The sequence below is a fragment of the Cololabis saira genome, chromosome 19 (assembly GCF_033807715.1).
Source record: "Cololabis saira isolate AMF1-May2022 chromosome 19, fColSai1.1, whole genome shotgun sequence".
Taxonomy (NCBI): domain Eukaryota; kingdom Metazoa; phylum Chordata; class Actinopteri; order Beloniformes; family Belonidae; genus Cololabis; species Cololabis saira.
The window spans coordinates 33,477,681-33,503,558 of record NC_084605.1 but is presented as its reverse complement, the minus strand read 5'-3'; the positions used below and the strand labels follow the sequence as shown (position 1 = coordinate 33,503,558).

Genomic DNA, 25,878 nt, shown 5'->3' with positions numbered 1-25,878 from the left:
TAATGAATCCAGAATGTAGGACATTTTTGTTTTTGTAATTGCATTACAGAAAATCATAATATTCTAATTTTCTGAGACAGTCCTGTATAGTAGAAACAAAAACCAACAAATAAACTATTACCTTACCAGATTTAGTTCTCACACAATTTGTATTTATTTTACACTGATCAAATCTAGGAAATCTAGGAGGGAGTCTATTGAAGGTTGTAGCAAAAAGAAACCCTTGTATGTGGGGTCTAATTGAGATATGAATGAGTTGAAAAATTCCATTCAACGCAAAAATACTTTATCAATCCCCAAAGGGGAAATTAATTGAAAATAGGCCCTGCATGGGATTGTCTGCTGGTTTTCTATATTTGCCCCATGTGAGCTGCCTGTATGGGTTCACTTGTGTGTATCTGAGAATCAAATAAAACACCAATTTTGGTGTTAAGGCCCATTTATCACCCTTGTACTTCAGATTAACCATTGTTTCTGTTCAATCAAAACAACTCCAGAATTGATATTCATTAACATGATTTAAACTTTGTTAACTGCAAATTAAATGTTTAAATCATAGAAAGGACAGTTCTTTAATATACTTTTAATAACAAAACTTGAAAGTCCATACTTCTGTTTATATGCATATTTAAGGAAAAAAACACCTAAATGAAAAGTATAATAAGTACCTTTATTATTATACCGCTGACAGTCTAACATAAGACAGAATATTACAAAAAGCATTTTTTCACAGTTAAATAAAAGCGGCAAAACAAAGACCAAACACAGCAGGCATTGCAACAAGCAGTAACGAGCGTTTGTGAGCTGGCATCAAGACTTCAGCTTAAGTTTGACATCTTCTTTACATAACCATCACCTGTTTTTTTTTTTCCTGCAGTAGTTCCCCAAAATAAAACAAACTGCCTTCATGGTCCCTCACCGAAAAGATGCCCTCAAGACTCATAGGGCACATTCATGAAGCATTTTGTTTGCCCCCTTGGGATCTTCCCATTTAAAAATGTTTTGATATGGTTATTTAGAGTCACAGTGCAAGTAGTTCAATTCAGACTTTGCATGAAAAGACTCCTCAGGATCAAACACTCCACAGTGGCATCCAGTTCATAGTAGCTGATGAACCTCAAGAGACAAAGGGCAGATGACAAGTTCAATTCATTCGTTCAATTCGCTATGATGCCTTCTTTCACAAGATATGGAACATCTCCCACAAGACTGTTCTTTGAAAAAATAATTTTGGTTGACATTGCAATACTTATTTTCCCCCTCAGTGGAATTGAAGTCTGGAAAAGCTATTAAAAAAAAAACAACAAAAAAACTAAAACATCTATATCTGCAAATGTTCAAAGTGCAGTGCTCATAAAGCCAAAAAGCTCACTTAAGCACACTTTCTCGTGGCCTAAAGCAGACAGAGGCTGCTCACACTAAATCATGGTCAATATCTTTAAGTAGTATAAAAAGTCATATTACCGTATTGCTTAAAGTGATTTCTCAAAGGGAGCTGCTCATGCATCTTAACTATCCAGCCTATAATTTAACAGGAAGATGAAAATGCCATTTTAATCCTGCTCTTGTACCGTTTACACAAAACCGTTTTTTATTTTACGTACTGACTGATTTCGTACTGGTTAACCTGTAAACTGCAAGGTTCAGCTCTTTATCCAAAAGTGAATAAGTTATGTCTCTAAACGTTTTAAATAATTTGACAAATATTAAATCTAAAAATAGACTTCCCCTTTTCTCTTTCATTAATGTAGATCTGAAAGTTCCACCCATTTCCCCCACTCTTGCTCTTTCTAGAATATCTCTCTTTCCTGCAGCAACTGTTGTCATAATTGAATAATACAGATATGTTAAGTGAGATGATGCTGCCACACAGTCGCGTCTGGAGACTCTCCAGCGTTGGGTTTACATGGACATGTGTTCAGGGAGTACGTAGGAGATGTCATCCCATGGGTGGCGGTATAGACCCTGTTTCAGCCTCTTCTGGTCCAGATAATGCCCTAATGAAGAATACACAAGCAACAAGTCTTTTTATCATGTTGGATACTTTGAGTCTTGGAAGCTTTTGAATGGGACTTACCAATAAAGCCCATACTACGGCCGAGGACAAAGATCCCATTCAATGCACCAATTTCCACAAACTCGTCAGCTTCGTCTCTGGAAACAATTCATCATTCATGTGATAAACAATACTGGACAGTGTGTTCTCAACACAGCAACAATACAGACAATGCATGCAGGCATCTGAATAATCCACAATGCATCCAATGAACAATAAATTTTTTTAGCACTTTAATATTACATTTTGTAACAAAATCATAATATATTTGTAAGATATAGTTAGCGTTTTGAGTTTATGTGTCAATGAAGGAAAAACTCGAAAACCTCTATCTGCCCCAATTTTATAAAAAAAATATGATTAAAATGTCAAAACACAAAATCTAAATTAAGTACAGCTACATAATTAAAATATTTTTGTTCTCCGTGCAGCAATAGTGGAAAAAATAACTTTAAAATGAGGAAAGCAAACAAGAAAGTAAAAGCGTTTGTTTCTCAAGAAGTATCCAATAGTTTTTATGGTTATTGTCACTGTTGATAAAGTGCATGTCCTCAAACCACTTGCACATATGGTTTACACCCTTTTGAGTTGTCAGATTTTCTTACCTTGTGAAGCCTCCACATGTCCTAAGAAGATCCACAAATGCAACGCCAATAAAACCATCCACGTTAAGAATCAAGTTAGGTTTCTAAAAAAAACACAAAAAAACCCAACAATAAATCAATCACATGTCACAATTACATTTACTGAGGAAAAAAGCAAAGTTATGCTGCTACGACACCGGGGGAAGGTTTATGTAATTAATTATTATACTTGCGAGTTTAGAATAATCATATCTTCAGTATTGAAGATGGTCTTTTTTCTGAAGCAAACACTCCTTATGACCATAAATGTACTGCAATTAACTGATTGCATCCCTACAAAAACAAATATTTGAAACTGTGATAATAATGGTAATTTTACTGGGATGCAGCTAGATTATTGCCCCGAACAATTACATATGTTCCAGACAGTCCTCGTGGTAAAAAAATAATTTAATCTAAAAAAAAGAATAAGGATTAAATGAATGCATCGTCATGAAGAAATCCTGAGATTGACACGATTTTCTGCACTCTTGATGTAGTACCTTTGAGGTGGTGATCTTCTCTACATCAAGGGCATAATCGAGGAGCTGGGTGGAGGGGAAATGCTGCTTAACAAAGTCCTTCAGAATCTGCACCCGCATGTCAGGATTGTTGATCTGAAAACAAAACAGACTGAATTTCACACAGCGGCTTTGTGCCATGTTCCAACGACTTACTTTAATTGACATATTTGTCAATAAAATATTAGAGCATTTTGGCTTTGCTCTAAAATGCTTTGATTAGATTAAAAAGAAACTGGACAATACATGCACATCATGTCAACTTGAGGCTTACTGATTTGACCCTGTGTCCAATCCCCATGATGAGCTTGCCATCCTTCTTCATCTTGTTAACAAACTCCATGGGCAGCATGCCGCTGTCAAACGCTTTGCTGAACTGCTTTGCAGCAGCATCCAGTGCCCCTCCAAAGCGGTCACCCTGGATTTGATGAATAAATCATGTCAAGGGTTAAACTTCAGACCAAATATGATGAGCAGATTTTTCCAACATGTGGAAGGTTAAATGAGTTCAGTCATCTTTATCAAACATGATATTACAGTGCCACATATTGTGACAGTATATATTAGGGGTGTAACAATACACTAATCTCACGGTACGGTACGGTACATGATATTGAGGTCACGATAACGATACGATATTATAGCAGTATTTTTTAACAACCTTGAATGAGGAACATATGACTGGAAAAAAAATGTATTTTATTTGAAAGACACAAAATACAAAACAATGCTGTGCATTTGCCCTATTGTTACAGTTTGTAATGCTTTATAACTGTCAGGTTCGCATTATGCATCTTCAGTTTCATACAAGTAAAAATATTTTGCCACAAACTGAATAGTTTCTCTCATGTATGATTTGACTTTTTTCTTTTCCAGAAATTTAACAACTAAAATTAAATAAATAAATAAAAGTAAATAAATACATACAATTTTACATCATAAAAAAGATTGATCCATGCTCACCTTATAAGTGTAAGAGGAGATTTATTTTTGTTAAGAAGGTTATTTTGGTAATTCAGGGTTGATTATTTTATAAATATATTCTTTATATTCTGATGTAAATCAGGGACTATAATGACACTAGTCAGTTTATCTGTAGTGATTAGTCTGTTTTAGATTGGGCGGAGTGATACGCCACAGTACGGCACTAGCTGCTGTGTTGATGTTCTGAAATCCTACACTGTTGAGCGGACATTAAAGTATACTCGAACTCGGAAGAAGTTGTCCCCGTGGGTTTAATTTAATAAGGTAAAGCTTAACTCTACACAAGACTTAAAAGTTCGGAGCTCAAAACCCCGCTAGAGTCCCGTGATCGGGACCGCAAAACGGTACTAGTTTCTTCTGAGCGGAGGAAGATTTTGGTCCGCGGGTCGAGGCGCGGTCGCCACGCGTGGTCGGATGCGCGTTACTAGTCAACACAATAGATTAATATTAATAATCCAATATCGCGATACAGTTTGTCACCTCCACGACACGTATTGTGACGTTTTTGTATCGCGAAATTTCGTGGCACGATATATTGTTACACCCCTAGTATATATGTCCACCAGTGTGTTTAAGCAGAGCTTACAATGGTGAGTAGGCCAGAAGTAAGGCTTGAGATGAGATCTTTGCCAGCACGAGCACAAACAATTGTGTTGTGTGCACCAGAGACGGCAGGCCCGTGATCAGCAGTCACCATCAGGCACATCTCAATGAACTGGCAGGCGTACCGTGGCAACCTGGACACAAGAGCCACTTAAGTAACTTAATTTAAAACAGTTCAATAAACCAAGATTTTATTGCTTTCAGAAATTCTTCTCTCCTCATCAATCTAATAAAGGTTTCCCAAATAGTCAGACCAACCTGCGCTGGAACCAGAGCAAGCCCAGCACTCCTCCCAGGCCCATCTCCTCTTTAAATACCTCAGTGATGGGCATGCCAGCGTAGATGAGCTCCTGGCCTCGCTCGTCACAGATGCTCGTCATGAATGAGGCTGGCTTACGAATCAGGCCCAATTCCTGAAAGATGTTCAGAAAAAAAGTTAATAAATAAATATTCTTCATTACTTTCCCCCCCACATTTCTAGGTCTATCAATAAAGATAAGATTTATTTACCCTGGCCCAGGAATAATCCATAGGTACAGTTGGAGGAGGCACCTCCTGGGCAGGGACGATGGTACCGTTGGCCACCAGTTCATCATATACAGTCCTGTCTCATCATAATTAAATGTAATAATAATAATAATGAGTAAGAAGTCGTTAAAGAATTCAGTGGCAAACTTTGCACGATGATCATGTGATGAGTTTCCCACCTTATGACATTTCCCAGCTCATCAAAGCTCTTTGGTACAAAAGCTCCAGCATCCCTTAGAGCCTGATTTTTAGCCACTGCTGTCTCTGAGGCCTGGTTGGCACACGCTCCTGCATGGCCAAACTGAACCTGAAGATGGCAGTATATTCATCATAAAAAGTGAATTCCCCAGGAAGGACAGCAGACTATTTTATTTCCCTTTAAACAAAGTTACCACACCTCTGAGGCAAACATGGTAGCACAAGTTCCAATACACCAGCACACCACAGGTTTGGTGATTCTGCCCTCTGTAATGCCTTGGCAGATTTTGTATTCCTCCGTGCCTCCAATCTGCGTGGTAGAAATATATTAGGAATGTGAAACATGTTCACATCTAGATCAAACGAGATGCATTTTTGGAGTAATTCCCACCTCTCCCAGCACCACCATCATCTTAATCCCTGGAGTGTCCTGGTAACGCAGAACATGGTCCATGAAGGTAGATCCTGGATATCTGAACCCAGAAGAGCAAAACACAAGGACTTAAGTTTAATCATTGCTTCTATGGAGCAAGATTTAAAGGGGACCTATTATGGCATCTAATCCCTATTTTAAACAGGCCTTGAATGTCTTAAAAACAAGCTTTTGATTGTTTTTTCTAAATAAATGAGAAATTCAGCCTCTGAGCCATGTCTTTATCTTCCCATTCTCTAACCTCATTATCTATGCAGGATTCTGAGTGGGCGGGGCTATGATAATGAGGCTCTGTGCTGATTGGCTGTCTGAATGACGCGATACACCGCTACGAAAAAATGGTGGAAGCTCCAGCCGGCGGAGTTACCGTGTCCTAACACCGTGTCATAACTGCATGCGAAGTGAGCGAGTGTCAGCGACAAAATCAATTCCATTGCTTTATTTTCTATTGGACTGTCCTAACTGGTCGCAGCGCGCCGTGCCGTTTTGAGCTGGCCGTTTCCTGCCGCTCGCGTTGAAAACCGGTTGTAGGAAACGGTCACGGATGAGGAACGGCTGATCCAGTTAGTTGAAATGAGAAGTTATCTCTATGATTCCTCCTCATTTCACTACAAAAACCTCAATAAAGTGGCAGCTGCTGGAGGGAGATGGACAGAGAGCGTCCGATGTCACGCAGTGCTACGATAGTCGGACGCTCTCATGCAGTTACAGTTTTATAGTTGTGGGCGTAGTTTGCATTTTCGTTACGTAACGAAAATGCACAAATCTTATTGGCTCGTAGAAGCCACATCACACTGGACGGCTCATCCGGGTGTCTGTACAAACACCGCAGAATCTAGTTGCTTTCCTCCTTCTCTGAGTTGGCAGGCTGAGGGGAGACCACTTTATATATGTTGAAGCAAGAGAAAACCTGTTTTTCATAATAGGTCCCCCTTAAATGCTATTTAACAACAGCAATTGAGTGTCCCCGTACCTGTCTCCTCCGATGGCTACGCCCTCATAGACACCGTCTGTAGTGCGTGAGATGATGTTGTTCAGCTCATTGGACATTCCTCCTGAGCGAGACACATATGCCACGCTACCAGGTCGGTACAGTTTAGACGCCAAGATGTTGTCCAACATCCCGCCTGTGTTTCCAATCTTGAAGCAACCCGGTTTGATGCCACCGACCTGGGACACAGGTTTGACGGATTCACAATTACACTGAGTTATTAAATGATTGACATATTTGATTCACAAACCTCACTCAACTATTCACAGGCAGAATGCACACTTGGGATGTCGTATAGCCTGTTATTCAACATGAATATTTGTCAAGACGAAGCTCCTTACTGTTGCAGGGCCAATGATGGTGACGCCTTTCTCGTCAGCCATCTTGATCATCCTCCTCGTCTGAGCTTCAGGGATGCCTTCGGCTATGATGGCAATGGTGTGAATCTAAAAATAAAGCATATTTGTCTGAATCTTTGTTGTTAACATACTGCATTTATTTGTTTGTTTCTTTTTTTAAACACATACCTGAGGGTATTGCATGGCCTCCACTGTGCTGTCAAAGGCTGAGCGCAGTGAGGCAAAGCTAATAAGAACATCAACTTCAGAGTGCTTCTTCATGGCATCAGCCATGTTCTTATAGACCGGCAGCAAGATCTCTTTGTGGCCCCAGTAGAACTTCTGCTTGTGATCTCCACTGAGCAATGGAAAACAAAAAGCAAAGTCTGAATGGGGAATTATTTCATACAAATCTTATTTTAAAAGCTTTTAGATTACTGGATTTACTGGGAATAAGAAAGTCAACCCAACCCAAATTTGTGGAGCATTACCATATTTTCCGCACTATAAGGCGCACCTTCAATGAATGACGGATTGTAAAACTTTTCCACATATAAGGCGCACCGCATTATAAGGCACACTAAATATATGGTAAAATACCATACTATAGTGGCTGGGGTTGAGTTACGTATCTACCTGATGGAGCTGCGCTACAGGAAATGCTACAAAATCCTACAGCAAATGCAAAAAAAAAATAAACAACAAGAAAAGTACCGTTTGTCAAACTTTATTACCAAAATAAAAACCAGCTTTGCTCCGTCTCGTCAAAGTCGCCATTATGCGAGTCAGCGTCGCTGCTGTTGTCTTTAACGTCTGTGACGATTTCTGACGTTTTTAGCACCGTTACTTCGGCGACACCAACTACATTACCCACAATCCCCCTACAGTAACAGAAATTACCGCAATGATCATATATAAGGCGCACTGCACTATAAGGCGCACTATCGATTTTTTTAGAAAATTAAAGGCTTTTAGGTGCGCCTTATAGTGCGGAAAATACGGTAACCGAGTTAAGGGAATCATAGGAAGTTAAGCAACTTACGTGAAGGGGTACACCATGGCGGCCACGGATGGTTCTTCCCGGGAGCAGACATAGTCAAAATCCAGCATGCCCTGCACAGCACGTGTCTGCATGCCCCAGACAATGGCCTTGGTGTGTTTGCTGAACAGTGTGGTTGCTTTGGCTGATGGGAAAAAAAAAAAGAGATTAAAGTCAGAACTGGAAAAAAAAAAAAAATCCAGTCACAGACGAATATGGGAGTCAAGGGGTCAGGAGAACTGCAGGAGCAGGGACGTTAAGAAGGAGGGTACTGGAGAGCAGAGATGGAGGAAGCAGAGAAAATAACACCAGCTCTCTAAACTATCACAATATACCCATTTCCACACAAATCCCACTTCAAACCCCTTCAAAGTTGAATGCCGTATGCAAATGCAAGTCATACGTTTTGTCAGACATCCTTTTTAGCTGAAACATGCTGACTCTGAGCATTCCGTGTAACATCACACATTTGTAATTACAATCAAGTCTCTGTGTTATTTTGCCCATCCCTCCCCTAAAACTCACTGTAAGAGCTGGTGACATGCCAATGTTAATAAAAGGTTATTTTGAATCACACAGTTAGAATCAAATGTCTTTCATTTCTCACATGATTCTAAAGCTAGTAGTTGTATTGAGCATTTTTTGTTTACTGAGAACACAACCAGACACCACAGCAGATTAGCTGCAGGTGTACGGTTTTATCACACACTGGTTTCTTAATTGCTCTGTTTTATTTGCACCTTTTACATTTTAATTTGGCCTCATCAGTTGGCTTGCCTTTTTTCTCCCTCTTACTCCTTCATATATTTAGATGTTTGTCTGTTTGGTTTTCAACCTCTGGATTTTAATAAATATAATAGCTTCTTGCAGCATCCAGCAATTTTTGTTATAAAACAACCAAACACTATTAATCAACTACATTCAGAAGATTTAGCCCAATACAGTCAATTGAGAACTGAGAAGTTGAAGGCCAAACTCCAGTTGGTGCAGATAGTTCTCCTGGCTGGGTGTATTTTGTGTAGGAGATGTGAAGGGACTTTTAATGACACTTCTGTCACAACATACACAACCATATGTGGCACTCGTCCTGGACAGGAGGATTATAGACCTGAAAATCTGGTAAAGTTGCTGATGGGATATGTGTAACAGTCTGTTCTCAATTGTCAATTAATCTTTATGTTCCTTGCCATGCTCAATTGTCTCTGGTATCATAAAATGACGAAGAGCTTTGTTATCAAGTGTGTAATGGGGCCAATTACCTGCCAGCCGATCCTTTTCCGAAAATGTTTGCTTTTCATCCTTTAATTAATATGACATTTGAATTGTTCACGCTTTGATTCTCACAATCTATACGTCTTATTTAGAAACTTGTTGTAGCTTGGCTTTTCCCCCTGAGGCTATTTCTTTGCTAATGTAAATGTAATGGAATGTAACCCTGAACCTTTTTTTCTACTCTCTCTTTCTTGAAAACAGTTTTGATACATGTTCCAACAGTTCAAAGCCATTGGAGTCATTTAGCAGTCAATCAATATTGGGAATGTAGGTCTAATTTCTTTAAAATACAAGATATTAAACAAAGACTTCAGCTTCATAGTCAAAAAAGACTTCAGCGAAACAATTACATAGAATTTAAGTAATCTAAAAAACATGTTCTCACTCAACTGTTGAGTTCTCCAGAAGTCTTTTAGTGAATACATTTCAAAGAACGGACAAGATAACACATTGGAATGAGGCTGATCTACGTGTTTTTCAAAAAAAGGCATTTCTAATTATGATAAAAATGCAATTATTCAGCAATATCAGTCAGAAAGGGAATGTCTGCTCAGCCAATCCAAGTTCAATGATATAAACAGTCGAATATGAAGGGGAAAGCCTTCAATAGCATGTGAAAAAGAAAGAGACTGTGGATTAGTAAAAATGGGAGGGCAGACGGAAGTGGACGAAGGACAGATTTTTCATATCCTTCCATACCTCCGCTGCAGCCTGAAGAGGCTTGAGCTTCTTTGACATCACAGGGTGGTACAGAAATTAAGCACAACGTGCAAAAAAAAGAAAAGAAGAATGAGTCTGACTTCACTGCATCTTCCCCACATTCACTAAACACTTAAGTGGATTGTGCCAAGTTGTGTGCCACTTCACACAACATAAAGCACATCAGAGGAAATGGCATGCAGAGCTTAACTTCTACAGAGGAAGCCTTCGCTTTCCTCTTTTAAATCGAAATATCATATCCCAGTACTGAACTTTTGACCAACGCAACAATCAATACTATTTCTTCTTAGCAATACATACAGGACTGTCTCAGAAAATTAGAATATTGTGATAACAAGTTCTTTATTTTCTGTAATGCAGTTAAAATAAAAAACTAAAATGTCATACATTCTGGATTCATTACAAATCAACTGAAATATTGCAAGCCTTTTATTATTTTAATATTGCTGATCATGGCTTACAGTTTAAGATTAAGATTCCCAGAATATTCTAATTTTTTGAGATAGGATATTTGAGTTTTCTTAATCTGTAAACCATGATCAGCAATATTAAAATAATAAAAAGCTTGCAATATTTCAGTTGATTTGTAATGAATCCAGAATGTATGACATTTTTGTTTTTGTAATTGCATTACAGAAAATCACAATATTATAATTATCTGAGACAGTCCTGTAAACCTTTTCTCAAGATCTATGAACTGGTAAAAGCTTATGTTAGAAAGAAAACCCATCCCCCAAATCAGTTTAATTGTCAAAAGCTGTCTTGCTTTATTAAAAAAGTATTAAAAATCTCCCTGCAGAAGAATGTAAAGACCGTCAAAGAACTAGCACGATGCACACGTGTACGTGTCACACAAACTTTCTTCCACTATTGGAAGAGTAAAGAGGAAAAAAAGGAGGACACACTAATGAAGAGTTCACAGGCAGCCGAGTGCATTTAGAGCATGGCACGCCCATCACTTACCTTTCCAATCGCCTGTGACCATATTCTTCAGAGGCCACAGTAAAGAATGAAGAGAGTCTTAGAGAAACAAGCATGAAAGAGATGCATGTGAGTGGACAGCAAAACAAGACGTGAGAGGATAAAGCAGAAAGAAAAAAGAAATGCATAAGGGTATTGATGGCAGGAAGAGAGGAGGGAGAAATACGAGAACCAAGGAGAAGAGAAATGAAAAAGCAAAAGTGCATGAGTAAAATATGAATGGCTAGGTATTGCGAGACAGTTCACAAGTGCCCCCCACGTGTTTATCACCTGCTGGAAGACCTGCTTTAGACTTTTTGGCCGGTGTGACATCATTGGTCGTCTTGGTCTCAGAGAATGAAGCTGATCTGGTATTAGCTGGAGTCTGACAGAGAAAAAGATATAACATTTGTAACATTTTGTGCGACTTAGAATTTACAGATTGTAATTTGCAGGTGTTTTCCTTCATTAAACAAAAAAAGAAAAAATACACTTCATATAATAAATTGTATGCTCTCCCAGTGCCTACACAGGCTCAATTTTGACATTTGGACTACAAAGTTTGGACTACAAAACCTGCTTTCTGCTGAAACTTTTAAAACCCACGTTAGACTGATTGTCGATTTCAACATTTCTCATAGGGGTGAGAGTGAATATGCAAGTTTATCCTGCTTGTAACCATGTTGCCCCTGTGATACACTGATCTGTTCATATAGTCATAATGATATTTGTTCTTCCCAATGGGATATTAATTAATCAATTCAATTAAATACATTTTACTTTTGACAGATTGCCACCCCCAAAAAAGAAATTTCAAGGCACTTTTCATTTCACCATTCAAGAGTTCATTTCACCATTCAAGAGTTCATTTCACCATTCAAGAGTTCATTTCACCATTCAAGAGTTCATTTAAGTACACAGAAAGGGACATGTACTGTATGTTATACACACGACATGTGATCTCTTTATGAGAGCTGTTACTGCCTGATACTGGCGTCTTATATTTACAACAAACAACTTGAAATGTGATTGTATGAAAGAAATGAAATACCACTGCATTGTTGCTGGCATTGAGGAGGAAGTTTGCCGTATGTGCATCCATCGGAGGCTGGTTGGGTATCGGCCGGTGCCCCAGAGCCATCCCAACGATGGCGGTCATATGGGTTTCAGTACCAAACACGTGAATAGGAATACCCGTGGTCTTCCCTTCAGAGAAGAAAGCGTGTAGTAACAGAAGGTCAGAAAAACAACTACCTTCAAAGTACCACTGTATTCTGTGATTTTACAAGTTGTAAGACAATGTGTCTGTTTCATGAGTAATGATGTCACTTACCCACTTCTCCCATGACCCTCAGACCTTCTTGATAGTTGGGCCCGCCACGTCGCACAAATATTCTGACCTCGTGCTCCTTCAGAGGACCTTGGTAATCTTTAATGGCCCTGACAATACCCTGAAGAGAAACAGCTGCTCAGCATTGTAATGAACAAAAGAAGCAAACCTATCAGGCTCAGACACACAAGGACTGCAAGAATGGTTTATGTTAAACCTATTTCATATTTTTCAACATTAACACTTAGTTGTTAAGTACAAAGATACGTCTTGTGACTTTGTATTCAGCCTTTCACAGTGTCTTTGTGGATAATTTTGTGGGAGCTGTATTCTTCTAATATGACTATTTCACACACAATCCTTGAATGAACACAGATGGAGCAACACACCCTGCAGCAAGAACTTTGTCTTTCACACAAAATCACACTGAAGGCTAAACATTGGGTTTCATTTAACACTAAGAATGATATGCTAAAAAATACATTAAAAAAAAAAGTTTCATACAATGATGAGAAAACTGGCTTATAGGCTTCTGGCCTGTTATTGCTGGCACCTCTGAGTAAAAAGATAAAAGAATTATTTGCTAAAAAGTGACACTGTGTTGACATAAAGAAGATATCTTGTTTATTTTACAGATAACACACATAGCTTCTAAATGGGGGGAAAAAAAAAAGAAGCTGTATCAGCTCCGTTTTCATCAAACACAAGATGAAACCTTGGGAAAACTAGTGTCGTTAGCAGAGTTTACTTTATACAGTGTTATGGATAAACAAATTAGCATATTTCACCTTGAATGTCGCTGCTACATTGGTGAAGTTTGCAATGCTTCCTCCGATGATTAAAACTTTACCTACAAGAGAAAGGAACCAACTGAGAATGGTTGAAATTTCCGTGCTAAAGCGGGAAATGTGTCTCGACGCTGGCAACATCAAGTAGTGGCCTTGTGACAGGTTTAAAGAAAACAAACACTCGCATCATCCAATAATTTACCACCCCGCCCAGAAAGTCACTTATTACTTACAAACAGCCAAAAAAAAAGCTTCCCACTAACTAATCCTCATTGACCCGTTTTTAGATTTTGTTGAGAAGTGTTGACTACGCTCACCTTGAGAATGCTTCTCTCGAGTCATGAGAGCAAGGATGGTTTTCGCATAGTCGTAAGTTTGCTGTTCACTGGGAGCACCAGAGTATTCGCCATAGTTGGCCAGCTCATCCACCCCGCCAAGGTCACAGATTGTGTCGCTGAGGAAGAGAGGACATCAACATCCAAATGAAGAAACCTTATTTTTGATGGATCTTTGCAGTTTTAATGTCAAAGTGTTAGACCATCAGGAAACTCAAAGTGAGGTTTTTAGCAATAGAGAAAAACTGATATAAAAAAGCACCATCAACTGTTTTTGTAAAAACAAGTTCCATATAAAGCATGATATTATTGCACCTGTAGACCACTGATGCGCCTCCTCCAGCCACCATGGTCCAGATCCTGCCCCGAGGGTTCAACAGAGTCAGCTTCAGACTGGCCCCGCTCTTTGCATCCAGATCAGCTATGTAGGCCTCCTAAAAGTGATTAAGTAGAAAGCGACAAAACATTGTAATCAACAAGACAAAAAAAATGAAAAGAAAAAAAATAAATAATCTTACATTGTTCCCTGTTGTGCATTTAAGTCTCGACTTATGTGGTGTCTTTAATTAAAAGGAACATATTGCTGATTGCATTCGACAGGTATAACAACAATGAACCCATTAACAGCTGATACAATAAACCATCTTGTCACTGTGTATTTGGTGTTCCAGATCATTTAGGGTTGACAGAAGTCCCTCAGTTCTCACCTCTGGATATGCTTCTCTGCCAAAGGGTGGAGGAAACTGAACATCACCCCACTGAGCCTTGCAGATGTAATCTGCTGTGGCATCAATCTTGGCTGCCATATCGAGGACGTACACTTTATTTTCAGTGACAACTGGTGAAGACAAATAGCCAAGTTGTTTATTTGTGTCATTGTAAATCCTTCAGTAATTACAACTAAGTTTGGAGATTCTAATTCAACGGGCATAAATTGAAAACTTGTTCCTTACAGGCTGTAAATTATTATGACCCGATTAAATGACAACACAGAGAAGAAGTTTACCGAGAGGGTTGATCTCAAGGTAGGTGAAATAGAGATTTTCGTACAAGTTGAAAATGCCCACGATAAAACTGGCCAGAACTCTGTAAAAGAAGATTGATAAAAAAATCTCAGTGGATGACTGAAAATATAACTAGATAAGAAACAGGAATGATTACAATTCTTCTGTTCACAATGTTTAATACTGTATTTTCTGGACTATAAGCCGCTACTTTTTTCATAGGTTTTCAACCATGCGGCTTATATTTTCTTTTGGTTCTGTCCCGTTTTAATCAGCAAAGTTGCTGCCGTTTTAAAAGACACTGTTAGGAAAGGATCTATTTAGGTACAAACATGTACATCATTTACAGTTCAAAATCCTTCTGTACATGTAGTAAATATCTAATCTAACAACATAAATATCTGCGGCTTGTATATCTTTTTTTTAAATAGAGCGGATGTGGCTTGTATGCAGGTGCGGCTTGTATATCTTATTTTTAATTAATAAAATGGAGCGGATGCGGCTTATAGTCCAGAAAATACGGTAGGTATTTACTTAATAAAGTAAATAACTTTGTAACATTGGTACAAAAATATTATGCTGAATATGATTACTCAAAACAGACTGAAGCAACGTTAGAAGGTACAGTGAAACATATGCATATACACATATATATTTTTTTATATTGTACTAAAATAAAACAAATTGTTACATATATAAATAAAACCAAATATGGAAGAAATGTATGCGTCCATACTCTTTCTTGTCATCAGGAACATGTGTGAGGAGCTGCTCAGTGACCTGGTCCTCACTGAGTTTTTCATCCACTGAAACCAGCAGCTTCTGGGCCTTGACGTCCACGTCACCCACATCCACACCTCCCTCGTGGTGGAAAAGGATGTGGTCGCCCTCACGGGTGGCATAGATACACACATAAAACTCTTCCTCCTGTGTGAATAAGTGTAGAAGAAACACGAATACGCAAACATTTTTTTAACAGATCGTTTGTACAGTGTGAGACGGCGCACCAGGGTGACAAGTGTTTTTGAAAACATGATCTGAAAATATTTATTCTCATAACCATCAAACTTGTACATGTACTCATGTGTACAACACGCTTACATTTTCTTGCACCACTTGATAGAGAAAAAAAGACTCCACAGACTTAAAACAAAAACTGCGTTAACTAAGAAATACTTTAAATGCAGGTTTGTATAGAAAGGTGACTGTAAAAGAATTTTTAAAAAGGTCAACCAAGATTAGAAATGTGCTTTATGAATGCAATCCAATTACAATCAGTTTATTGCTTTGAGAAAATGTGAGGATATTATACACATCACAGTCAGAATGACCTATAGAAATAATAAATAGGATCTTTACCTATCTTTTTAAGCTGGGTCTTTTTAAAAAGTGCATCTATATTTTAAGGTTGAACAAATAAACATGGCTTTTCTTTTAACGTGGTGTGCATCCATTACCTGTGTATGTGGAACAAATGGCTCAATGAGGAAGTTCTTTAGCACACCTTTTGCCTTTCCCACCTAATGAACACAAAAAAGACAAAATAAGATTAGTTTAAGTTAGTAATACCAGCAGAAAAACAACAGTTTTTGCTCACAAATAGTTCTTTAGATTGTATTATTCCATCACACATGAAACTGATACAACAATTCACTGTAGAAAATCTTAAATGTGTAGTTTTTGCCCACATTTTCTGAGAGAAAAGTTCATTGAGTAGCAGACAATATTTAAAAAGCAACCAACTACTATACATGTAGGGGGATTGCCCAAGTACAGCAGAGCATGTCTGCATTTACAGCGGACCAAAATAGACAACCTTCTGAACATGCAGATCTAAACATGAGGCTGTTGCATCAGCCTTTAGCCAGTGGGGTCCCAAAAAATAAAAACAAAAACAAGAAACAATCCATATCCTGAAGCTAATTAAGCTCAGTCTATTTGTATGTTACATGAAACCAAATGTGGCATTTTCTTTCCATTTTCTATTTGGGTCATGCTATTTCACCACCTCTGTTTATTCACTTATGGCTTCAGAGTTTCATACTGTATATGAGCAAGAACCATGTGCTTAGGGGGAGAAAAAAGTTGTTGAACCCCTTTAAAGTTTACAGGATTTCTGATTACTCATAAAATGTACCCAAGTCCAACCTGACTGACATAAAATCAAAACAAACATATAAAGGCAGTCCTTATTCACAAGGGTTCAAAAACTTTATTGTACAAGAGTCGTAATCAAAATAGAATAAAAGTGCCAGCTTTTATTTTTTTTAGATTTGACATGTATACTGTCGATGTCCAAGCCGCCCAATTTCCTATATGAGGATAATGACGTTGCATGTCAAACAAGTGTCAAAGGTGAAAAATCAAGCCCAGAGATTGAGCTACAGACATAAAAAAAAAAAAAAAATGCAACAAATGGAGAACTAGCAGACTAGTAGTGGCTGATTGCATATTTATTCAAGCCGATCACATACAACCAAAATTATTTCTGGCAATTTCTGGCCAGTTAACATCAACCTGCATGGATCTGCAAGAAAAGGGAATAGTAAAATTGAGGTGAAAAAAAAAAAACACTGGACTCACAGTGGTCTCTTTCATAAGGTGGGTTCTGAGCCACTCTTTGACACCCTCCAGGTCCAAATTGATGCCAATCAGCCCAAGCTTCCCACGTCTTTTGATCAGTTGATCTGGCTTCACCACCAGCCTCTAAGAGGAGCAAAAAAAAAAAAGATATCACATTAGAAGCCCCTGATTTGCGTAAACACAACTGACAAATTCACAAAATACATCTACACATGCAGTCATGTGAGCCTCTAACTGTAATTACATTATGACCAGCAAACTATGCACACAGAGATTCAATCAGCCTTGTGATTCCGCGAGCTAAGGAAAGAAGAGAAACAAACACAAGTCAGCAGAAGACTCTCAAGGTTGTACCTCTGTCAGCAGCCATGGCTGCTCCTGTGTGAGCCGGTCCCAGTCCGTCTCAGCAGTTACACAAGCAAAGCGGAAACGGTTCTGCACAGCTGCTGAGGTGCAAATGTACTTGTATAAGAACTCCTTCCCAGTCTGCTCTGATATGGCTTTAGCAGACATGACAGCGCTGGTTAGCAGAAAACCTGTGGTAGAAAAAGACTAGTTAATTTTTTCCACATCATCAATACATTCAAATAAATGTAAATGTACTTTATTTATATGGCACCTTACATCGACCTACAGGTGAACCAAAGTGCTTTACATAATAAACATACAATCAGCAAAATAAAACAAGAATAAAACATATAAAACATCAAGTATAAACAACTGTCGCCACACTACTGGGTATTGAAAGCCACCCTGAATAAATAAGTTTTCGTTTTAGATTTAAAAAGGCCCATGTCAGAGATCGCACGTAACTCACAGGGGGGTTTATTCCAGAGCCCGGGGAACTGAAAAGGCTCGGTCCCCCCAGTGCTTCTGCTTTGACCTGGGCACTTCCAACAAACATTGGTTGGAGGATCTCAGTGCTCTGCCAGGCTCAAGCACCGTTGAAATCTCTGATAAATAAGGAGGGGCAAGGCCGTTCAGAGCTTTAAAAACAGACATTAAAAGTTTAAAATCAACTCTAAAACGAACAGGCAGCCAGTGGGTGATATGCTCTCGTAAATAAATAAACTGCTAAAACCTGAAAACTGCACATATCTAAAAAGCGTAACCTGACAGTGATTAAGTACATTACATCGGTCATCTTTAACATTTGAAATGCAGGTTATTGGTTTAAAAAAAAAAAAAAAAGTAGATTTCTTCAAATTTGCCAACAACAGTTACCTAAGATAAACTGCCTTGTGGTCACATATCCATTCAATGCACCAAATGTCCCTGAAGGCTAACATATAAACCTGTGATTGTAATACATTTGGCAGTGCTAATTCTCATGCAGATGTTCCAAACTTTAGACTTAACAGTATATACAAATGATGAGCCAAACCTTAGCCACAGTAATATAAACAAATCTTTTGAGTGTTTTTTAAATTGTTTTTAACCAAGTCCATAAAGTTACTGGTACTCTCTCCTTACTCTAGAAGTATGAGTGAATGCCCTCATTCATAAGAAAGAATCATATCTTTGTTTTGGCTAACAAAGATAGCCACCAGAAAATGCATAAGTTAAACAGAATTACTCATGCATTTTAAGGTTCTAGAATGATGACAGCTCAATCAAGTAGTCACTGCTGAAATGCAGAACATAAATACATTTTATACCATACTAAAGTTAAATATTACTGCAGATTTTCATACCAGTGAAGCTTTAAATTGATATAATCTAACTAAATATACGTAAAAGCCTTAACATGCAGTTTCACAGGAGGATAATTAAGATAAAAGAGTTTATGTAATAACCAAAACAACTGATTAAAAAAAAGAAGCAACGATTAGTTGTAACTGCTGGTGCAACCCCTTCAACCTTCACAACCAGCTCAAGTGTATGGCTGAGGAAGCTTTTTCTTGATTTCAGTCTTGGGTCAATGGACTGCTCCAAGCCTTCTACGCGACTGGCAACTTCCCTTCTGATCTTTAGTGGGGCCATGCTTGAGGCATCCAGTGACGAGGCGACAGGTGTTGTTCAGCCATACAACAGCCTTGGATACTACACCTTCCGAGGAAAGGCTGAATCTGTGGAGAGCTAGTCTGGAAGCAACCCCTCCTAGCCACGACCTGAGAATACTGCCATCTGAAACCCGCCCAAAAGGCAAGGATGAAACATGGGCTCAATGGAAGCGTCTCAACCTTCTCAGAAGCAAAGCTGGACGACCAAAGGTGGAAATGGGAATATACTACAAATCCAACTACCTGCATTTGTGGCACTGGCCCCCAGGATATCACCCTCCTCCTTACCTGCCCACTACTACCTGCCCCCTGCTCAACGGAACAGAACACCTGCGCACAAAAATGGATGGATGCCATCTAGCTGTCAACTTTACCACCATGAAGACTCGACAAGAAGAGAGGTATGGTCATATTTAAGAAGTCAAGACCACCCACCCACACACCCACACACCCACACACACACAGTATCAAAGTCAGCAATTTAACTTGTTTAGGTATCTCACTTAAGAACAAAATGGTGAAAAAGAGCTAATGCAAAGACAACAGGTTGCACTAATTGTCTTGCCATTCCCCTTTTAAACATCCTTGTATGTTGCCCGACCTGCTCAATCAACCCCACACCCACAACATTCATATGCAGATCATGTTGCTTTTGGCTTAGTGCCTGAAATTTAGAGCCCTGCTTTATAAAATAACAAAATAAAAGATATTCGATGTTTTTTATTTTTTGTGCTTGTGTTCAAAATAAAAGATATTCATTCAATCAAGACTGAGGGCATATAAAATAAATAATAAATAATACAAACCTGTTGCCCTCTGGGAGGAGCTTCAGGTCCATACGAACCAGAACAAACAGACTCAGGGACAGCTTCTTCCCCAAAGCTGTGAACTTTCTTAACCAGTAAACTACCTCATACTGTGCAATATTCCCTATGCATAATGTGCAATATTACATAATCATCTATGTGCAATATTATTCCATCCAGTCAAGTGCAATATTCTTCCACTTATTCATGTACATTATTATTCTCTCATTCACTCATTTTTTTATAGTGTATATATATATTTATGTTTCCTGTTCTCCATTTTGTTGTTTACAGTCTTGACTTTACATAGTTTTTGCATGTGTGCACTTTTACGGAGCTGCTGCCTAATCTCATTGTACCAGTATAATGATAATAAAGGCTTTCTATTCTATTCTGAATCTTCACTACCACCTTCCTCAACAGCAATTCAGCAAAAAAGTGTATCACCTCTGTAACCTATAAAATGTCAGTCTAGAAATGTAAAGTTTTTTTTAACTATTTAATATTATTATTATTAATAATAAATGGCCATACTGCATCACTTCAGCACAGATAAGTAATGTGTATGATGTTTGGGATAACTAACCAGGGTTCAGCTGAGCATGCAGATGTCCCCGTGTTCAATCCTAGACATAATCCAAGGACGAGGTCTGTTATCTGCAGCTATCTAGCTGTGACATATGAGAGAGTGAGTAAGTTTGGAGGTGTTTGTAGCAGCAGCATCCTAGAGGAGGGGCAGTAGTTTAAACAGCTGCTGTGTGATGAACTCAGGACTGGGACGTCACTTGTGCGGGCCAGACAATCGTGCTGGCGGCGGCATCACGTCAGCCAGGCCCGCCTATGAATGGAGCTGCTGTCCGGACCACCACACCCACTCCACGCACGCACCGGCCCTAGCTTAGCCAGGGAAGTTACACTTAAACATGTTTTATGTGTGTCAATGAGAGAGACTAACTAACTACAAACTAAAAACCGCCTTTGAAATAAAAAAATAAAAACCTGTCAATGAGGAAAGAGGGGATTTGTGGAGGTTTCCCACGTTTGTAACTTCAAACTAACGTCACATCTGCAGTTTCAAAGTAAGAATAATGATACTGTTCCATCCCTGTCAAGCTGCCAGCCTGAACCATCAGAGCTCAGGGCATCTCCTTCACCCAGCCGGACCAGCCTAGCGCAAAGTCGCTCGTTCATTGCTAATAAGACAAGCCAGAGTAAACGAGTGGCAAGTATTACCTTTCTCAATGAATATACCACCTCCTTGGAGTAAAGGCTTCGTGTCCTGTCCACAAATAGCACTGCTACAGTGTCAATTGTCTTGTACCTCAGCCCGTTTGTCTCTCCTGTCGAACCATCGCCTCGCCACCGATGACGCTCCGCGCTGGACGCCGGACGAGCCTGCGTCACTTCCGGCCACGCCCCCAGGTTTGAATACCACGTGGTGGAGTTGAGGTGGGGGGGGGGGTCGCATTCAGCAAGCCGGGCAAGCTGGGCCACTATGGGGAGATTCAGGTCTATTGGTACAGCCATCCATCTTCTCTGTCATATTTAAGTAAACTCAAATCTGATCTACGTTGTTGAAATGCAAAACAATTATATTAAATTACAATATTCTTCTTCTTATCCTTTCGGCTTTTCCCTTCAGGATAGGGTTGCCAACTCCCTGCAAAATAAATAAGGGACACCTCATCGACAGGGCCGGTGTTCTGCCAATTTCTGCTGCTTTGCCAAAAAATGCTCCCTAATGGTTTTTTCTACCTTTTGTAGAGCTACAATTTTACCGTGTTTTACTCCTTAGCCCACGTCCTTTCCCCCCAAGTGTTCCTTGTCGCTTGCCAGGCCGTCATTGTAAATAAGAATGTGTTCTTAATGTTTAAATAATGGCGAATGACTGAATGAATATCAAATAAAGCGATAGAATTGTTGTTTTTTTCTCTTTATCGTATAATGTTCACAAAGTGTAATGCAATTCATGTCATGGGTAGTGTATTTTGAAGGATCAAATATTCAACATCCCCTATTAGCAATCAAACTTTGAAAATCGACTGTGCGCATGCGCAGAACCACAAAGTAGCATTTCTCGGCAGGTAGCAGAAATTGGCACAACACCGGTGTTCTGCCAATCCTTGCTACCTGCCGAGAAATGCTACTTTGTGGTTCTGCGCATGCGCACAGTCGATTTTCAAAGTTTGATTGCCACGCCAATCATTTCTTTTACAATGTAAAATTGATAATATGGGATGTTGAGTATTTGATCCTTCAAAATACACTACTACCCTATACCACATTACCCCGGTTCTGGCCTCCCTGCACTGGCTTCCTGTTCACTACAGGATTGATTTTAAGATTCTTCTGTGGCCCTAAGCTGTGGAATAGTTTGCCACTGAATATTAGATCTGCTCAGACCCTAGAGGTTTTTAAGTCTTCTTTGAAAACATATTTATTTTCTTTGGCTTTTGGTGTATGATAAATAGTTGCCTACATTTGTGATAAGTGATTGTGCACTTTATGTGTCTGTTCTTTGCCGTCTATTTTCCTACTTTCTATCTTTTATTACTATTTTATTGATCATTCTAGCATGTTAGTGATTTTATTGTTTCTACATTTTGTACTGTATTTTCTTTTGGTATTGTTTCATTTTATTGTATACTGTACAGCACTTTGGTCGACCTCGGTCGTTTTTAAATGTGCTATATAAATAAAATTGACATTGACATTAACATATCCATGACATGAATTGGATTACACTTTGTGAACATAATACGATAAAGAGGAAAAAAAACGATTCTATGGCTTTATTTGATATTAATTCAGTCAGGCCTTTATTTAGCCAGACAGGTCATTATAACACATTCTTATTTACAATGATGGCCTGGCAAGTGACAAGAACCACTTGGGGGTGTAAAACACAGTAAAATTGTAGCTCTACAAAGGTAGAAAACCATTAGGTAGCATTTTTTGGCAAAGCAGCAAACAAATTGCAGAACACCGGCCGACCCGATTGCCTCCACCCTTCCTGTGGCGTGGTGAATTTTTTAGCCCCTTTTTTTTGTGAGTGAAACGATTTTTTTAAACTATTTGACTCGAACCTGAATTGAATTAGATGCATATTTTTGAATGCCAGGAACACATGGAAAACATTATCCAGCAATTCACTTTAATACAAAATAACAAAATGAACTGAATGAAATAAGCAACTTTCTTAAACAGAAACGTGTCCTGCTTAACCCAAACTAGTATAAATTAATATAAAACAATAGAAAGAAAGCAGAACATCCATCCTGTAATAATGCACATTTTTAGTGCAATAACAAAAGTGCAAACAGAAAGTCTGTAGAAAACTTGTAAACATATTTGTGCCTCAAAGGCCATGACTGTAGGCTATAGTTGTAGTGAAACAGAAAAAAAATAACTTGTGAACTCAACAGCTCAATGCCATTTTCCATGGGCATTTTATGACTATTTTTTGACTCTCACACAGTAATATGGAATAAAGGGTGTCCCTTTTCAGCTCTATACGGGACGCGTACTAGTTTATAAATACGTGACGATTCTGTTTTTCAAGGGACGGTTGGCCACTCTACTTCAGGGGTCGCCACAGCAAATCGGTTGCCTCCATCTGAGCCTGTCTTCTGCATCCTCTTCTCTTACCCCATCTACCTTCATGTCCTCTTTCACTACATCTATAAACCTCTTTGGTACCTCTGGGCAGTCCTGCCTGGCAGTTCAAAACTCAGCTCCTTCTACCAATATATTCACTGTCTCTCCTCTGGACATGAACCATCTCAGTCTGACTTTATCTCCAAAGCCTCTAACATGTGCAGTCCCTCTGATGTCCTCATTCCTGATTCTATCTGGTCACTCCCTTAGAGAACCTCAGCATCTTCATCTGTGCTGCCTCCAGCTCTGCCTCATCTTTTCCTCACTGACACTGTCTCTAGACCAGGGGTCGGCAACATGCGGCTAAAGAGCCGCATGCGGCTCTTTAGCGCCGCCCTAGTGGCTCGTGGAGCTTTTTCAAAAATGTTTGACCTTTTTTTTCCCTTTTTTTCCAAACTTTTTTTTCTCTTTTTTGTTCCTTTTTTTCTTTTTTTATTCCCTTTTCCTTTCCTTTTTAATCTCGACATTTTGACTTTTTTCATGAAATTTTGACTATTTCCTCGACATTTCGACTTTTTTCACAAAATATCTACAATTTCGACATTTCGATTTTCTTCTCGACATTTCAACTTTTTTCTCGAAGTGCATAATGAAAAAAAAAATATTCCCCCAGTTATAACTAATATAGAAACATGCAGCATGTGTTGCCTTAATTCTAAGGCTGATACAAGACTTAATTTTTTGCGGCTCCAGACATATTTGTTTTTTGTGTTTTTGGTCCAATATGGCTCTTTCAACATTTTGGATTGCCGACCCCTGTAATAGACCAAACAACATTTAATTAACCCTCCGGGACACCTAGGCGCATTTTACGCGCTTTTCACTTTTCATTTTTGGATAATTTTGGCTGAGTTCATCCATATGGCATGAATTTTGGTGAGATTGTGTATTTTTATATGATCTTTATATTTCCAGCTCAGTTCCTACAGTAAGTCTAAAATACACTCTGTAAAATACAATTGTTACACTCTGACCCCTTAGCGCAAAAAACGCGCCATTGAAACCCATTCAAACTTCAATTTTTGATCTCGCTTCCATTAAAGCATAATAAATGCATTTTATTATATCTAGGTGTCAATCTGGTCTTTTGCCTTGGAATTGATCATATTTACTACTCTGAACCAGATTACCTCATTTTTACCATATTTGGCATATGGAGAAAAAACATGCTATTTCCACTGGATGGCACCGTCACAATTCACCCCTCCCCCTCCCTTAATGTGTGTGTGTGTGTGTGTATGTTTGCATGTACAGTTAGTATATGTGTGTGTGTGTATGTGTGTGTGTTTGTGTGTGTGTGCGTGTTTGTGTGTGTGTGTTGTGTGTGTGTGTGTGTGACCTTATGACATTATGAGCAAAGGCATTCAAGTGCCACTGTTTTCATTCATTCACATGGTTTTTGTGCAGAAGTTCAAAGCCCCTCTAAGATTATTTTGTATAAATGCACACCACACACACCTACACAAGAGGTCCATAAACACAAATAAATCCAAACATGGGGCATTTTGAATCACATGAAAGGTGCAGCCATAGAGAGAATCATGCTTTTTGTTGAGTCGTTTACACAGCTGCGACTGCAGCCAAAGTTTATAAAAATGCAACCTGTGGAACTAGTCATTTCTTATTTGGCAAGATGGAGAGAGCCTATTGAGTGCACAACGCTTTGGACATAGTGATGGAGTCTGATTCTGATCGCGGCCAAGAGGAATCTGACACAGAGAACACAGATACTACAGACGAGGAACCGGTGTCTGAATCGTCTTCTGAGAGCTTTGATGTGTCCTCTGACAGTGAGGAAGATGAGACTTCCAGAAGTGGGGAAATTCAGTGGCAGTGAAATTTGCTTTCATCCTTTGGACCACCGTGGATCCCTCATGGCAACGGGGAAAAAGTTAGCGGAGGAGGCTGTTCATTGAGGAGCTGGGGAAGACTCTTGTAGCTCCACAAATGGCAAGGAGACGCCACCTCCCCGCACACCAGCTGCTGCGGCCTTGGTGTTGGTGCTGAACTCAAAGGAGACCCAGGTCCAAGCTCAAGTGCAAGCCCATCCCCAGACACCACCCAGAGGAGGAGGCAGTGTGTTTTGAGCACCAGCAACAAACTCCT

At 39.1% G+C, this 25,878-nt stretch overlaps 1 protein-coding gene across 4 annotated transcripts; it reads right to left on the bottom strand.

Moving 5' to 3' along the window:
- Window positions 1–651: 651 nt before the first annotated feature.
- Window positions 652–21,487, bottom strand: aclyb (ATP citrate lyase b). 4 transcript variants are annotated; one of them, XM_061707804.1, is made up of 30 exons: window positions 21,349–21,487; window positions 17,661–17,842; window positions 17,307–17,429; window positions 16,181–16,243; window positions 15,460–15,650; window positions 14,726–14,805; window positions 14,427–14,557; window positions 14,035–14,153; window positions 13,702–13,838; window positions 13,385–13,446; window positions 12,600–12,717; window positions 12,318–12,472; window positions 11,558–11,651; window positions 11,270–11,326; window positions 10,286–10,315; window positions 8,318–8,459; window positions 7,465–7,633; window positions 7,279–7,383; window positions 6,920–7,116; window positions 5,905–5,986; window positions 5,713–5,823; window positions 5,495–5,622; window positions 5,298–5,391; window positions 5,046–5,200; window positions 4,771–4,921; window positions 3,475–3,618; window positions 3,183–3,296; window positions 2,662–2,744; window positions 2,078–2,154; window positions 652–1,997 (listed from the first exon to the last, which is right to left on the bottom strand). In XM_061707804.1, exons 2-30 carry the CDS (start codon window positions 17,817–17,819, stop codon window positions 1,903–1,905), a joined length of 3,366 nt encoding a protein of 1,121 aa, XP_061563788.1. In that variant the 5' UTR covers window positions 17,820–17,842; window positions 21,349–21,487; the 3' UTR covers window positions 652–1,902. The 4 variants fall into 4 exon arrangements, with proteins under 4 accessions (XP_061563788.1, XP_061563789.1, XP_061563790.1 ...); XM_061707805.1 differs by having other exon boundaries at window positions 10,286–10,312; XM_061707806.1 differs by lacking the exon at window positions 10,286–10,315.
- Between the last annotated feature and the right edge of the window lie 4,391 nt (window positions 21,488–25,878).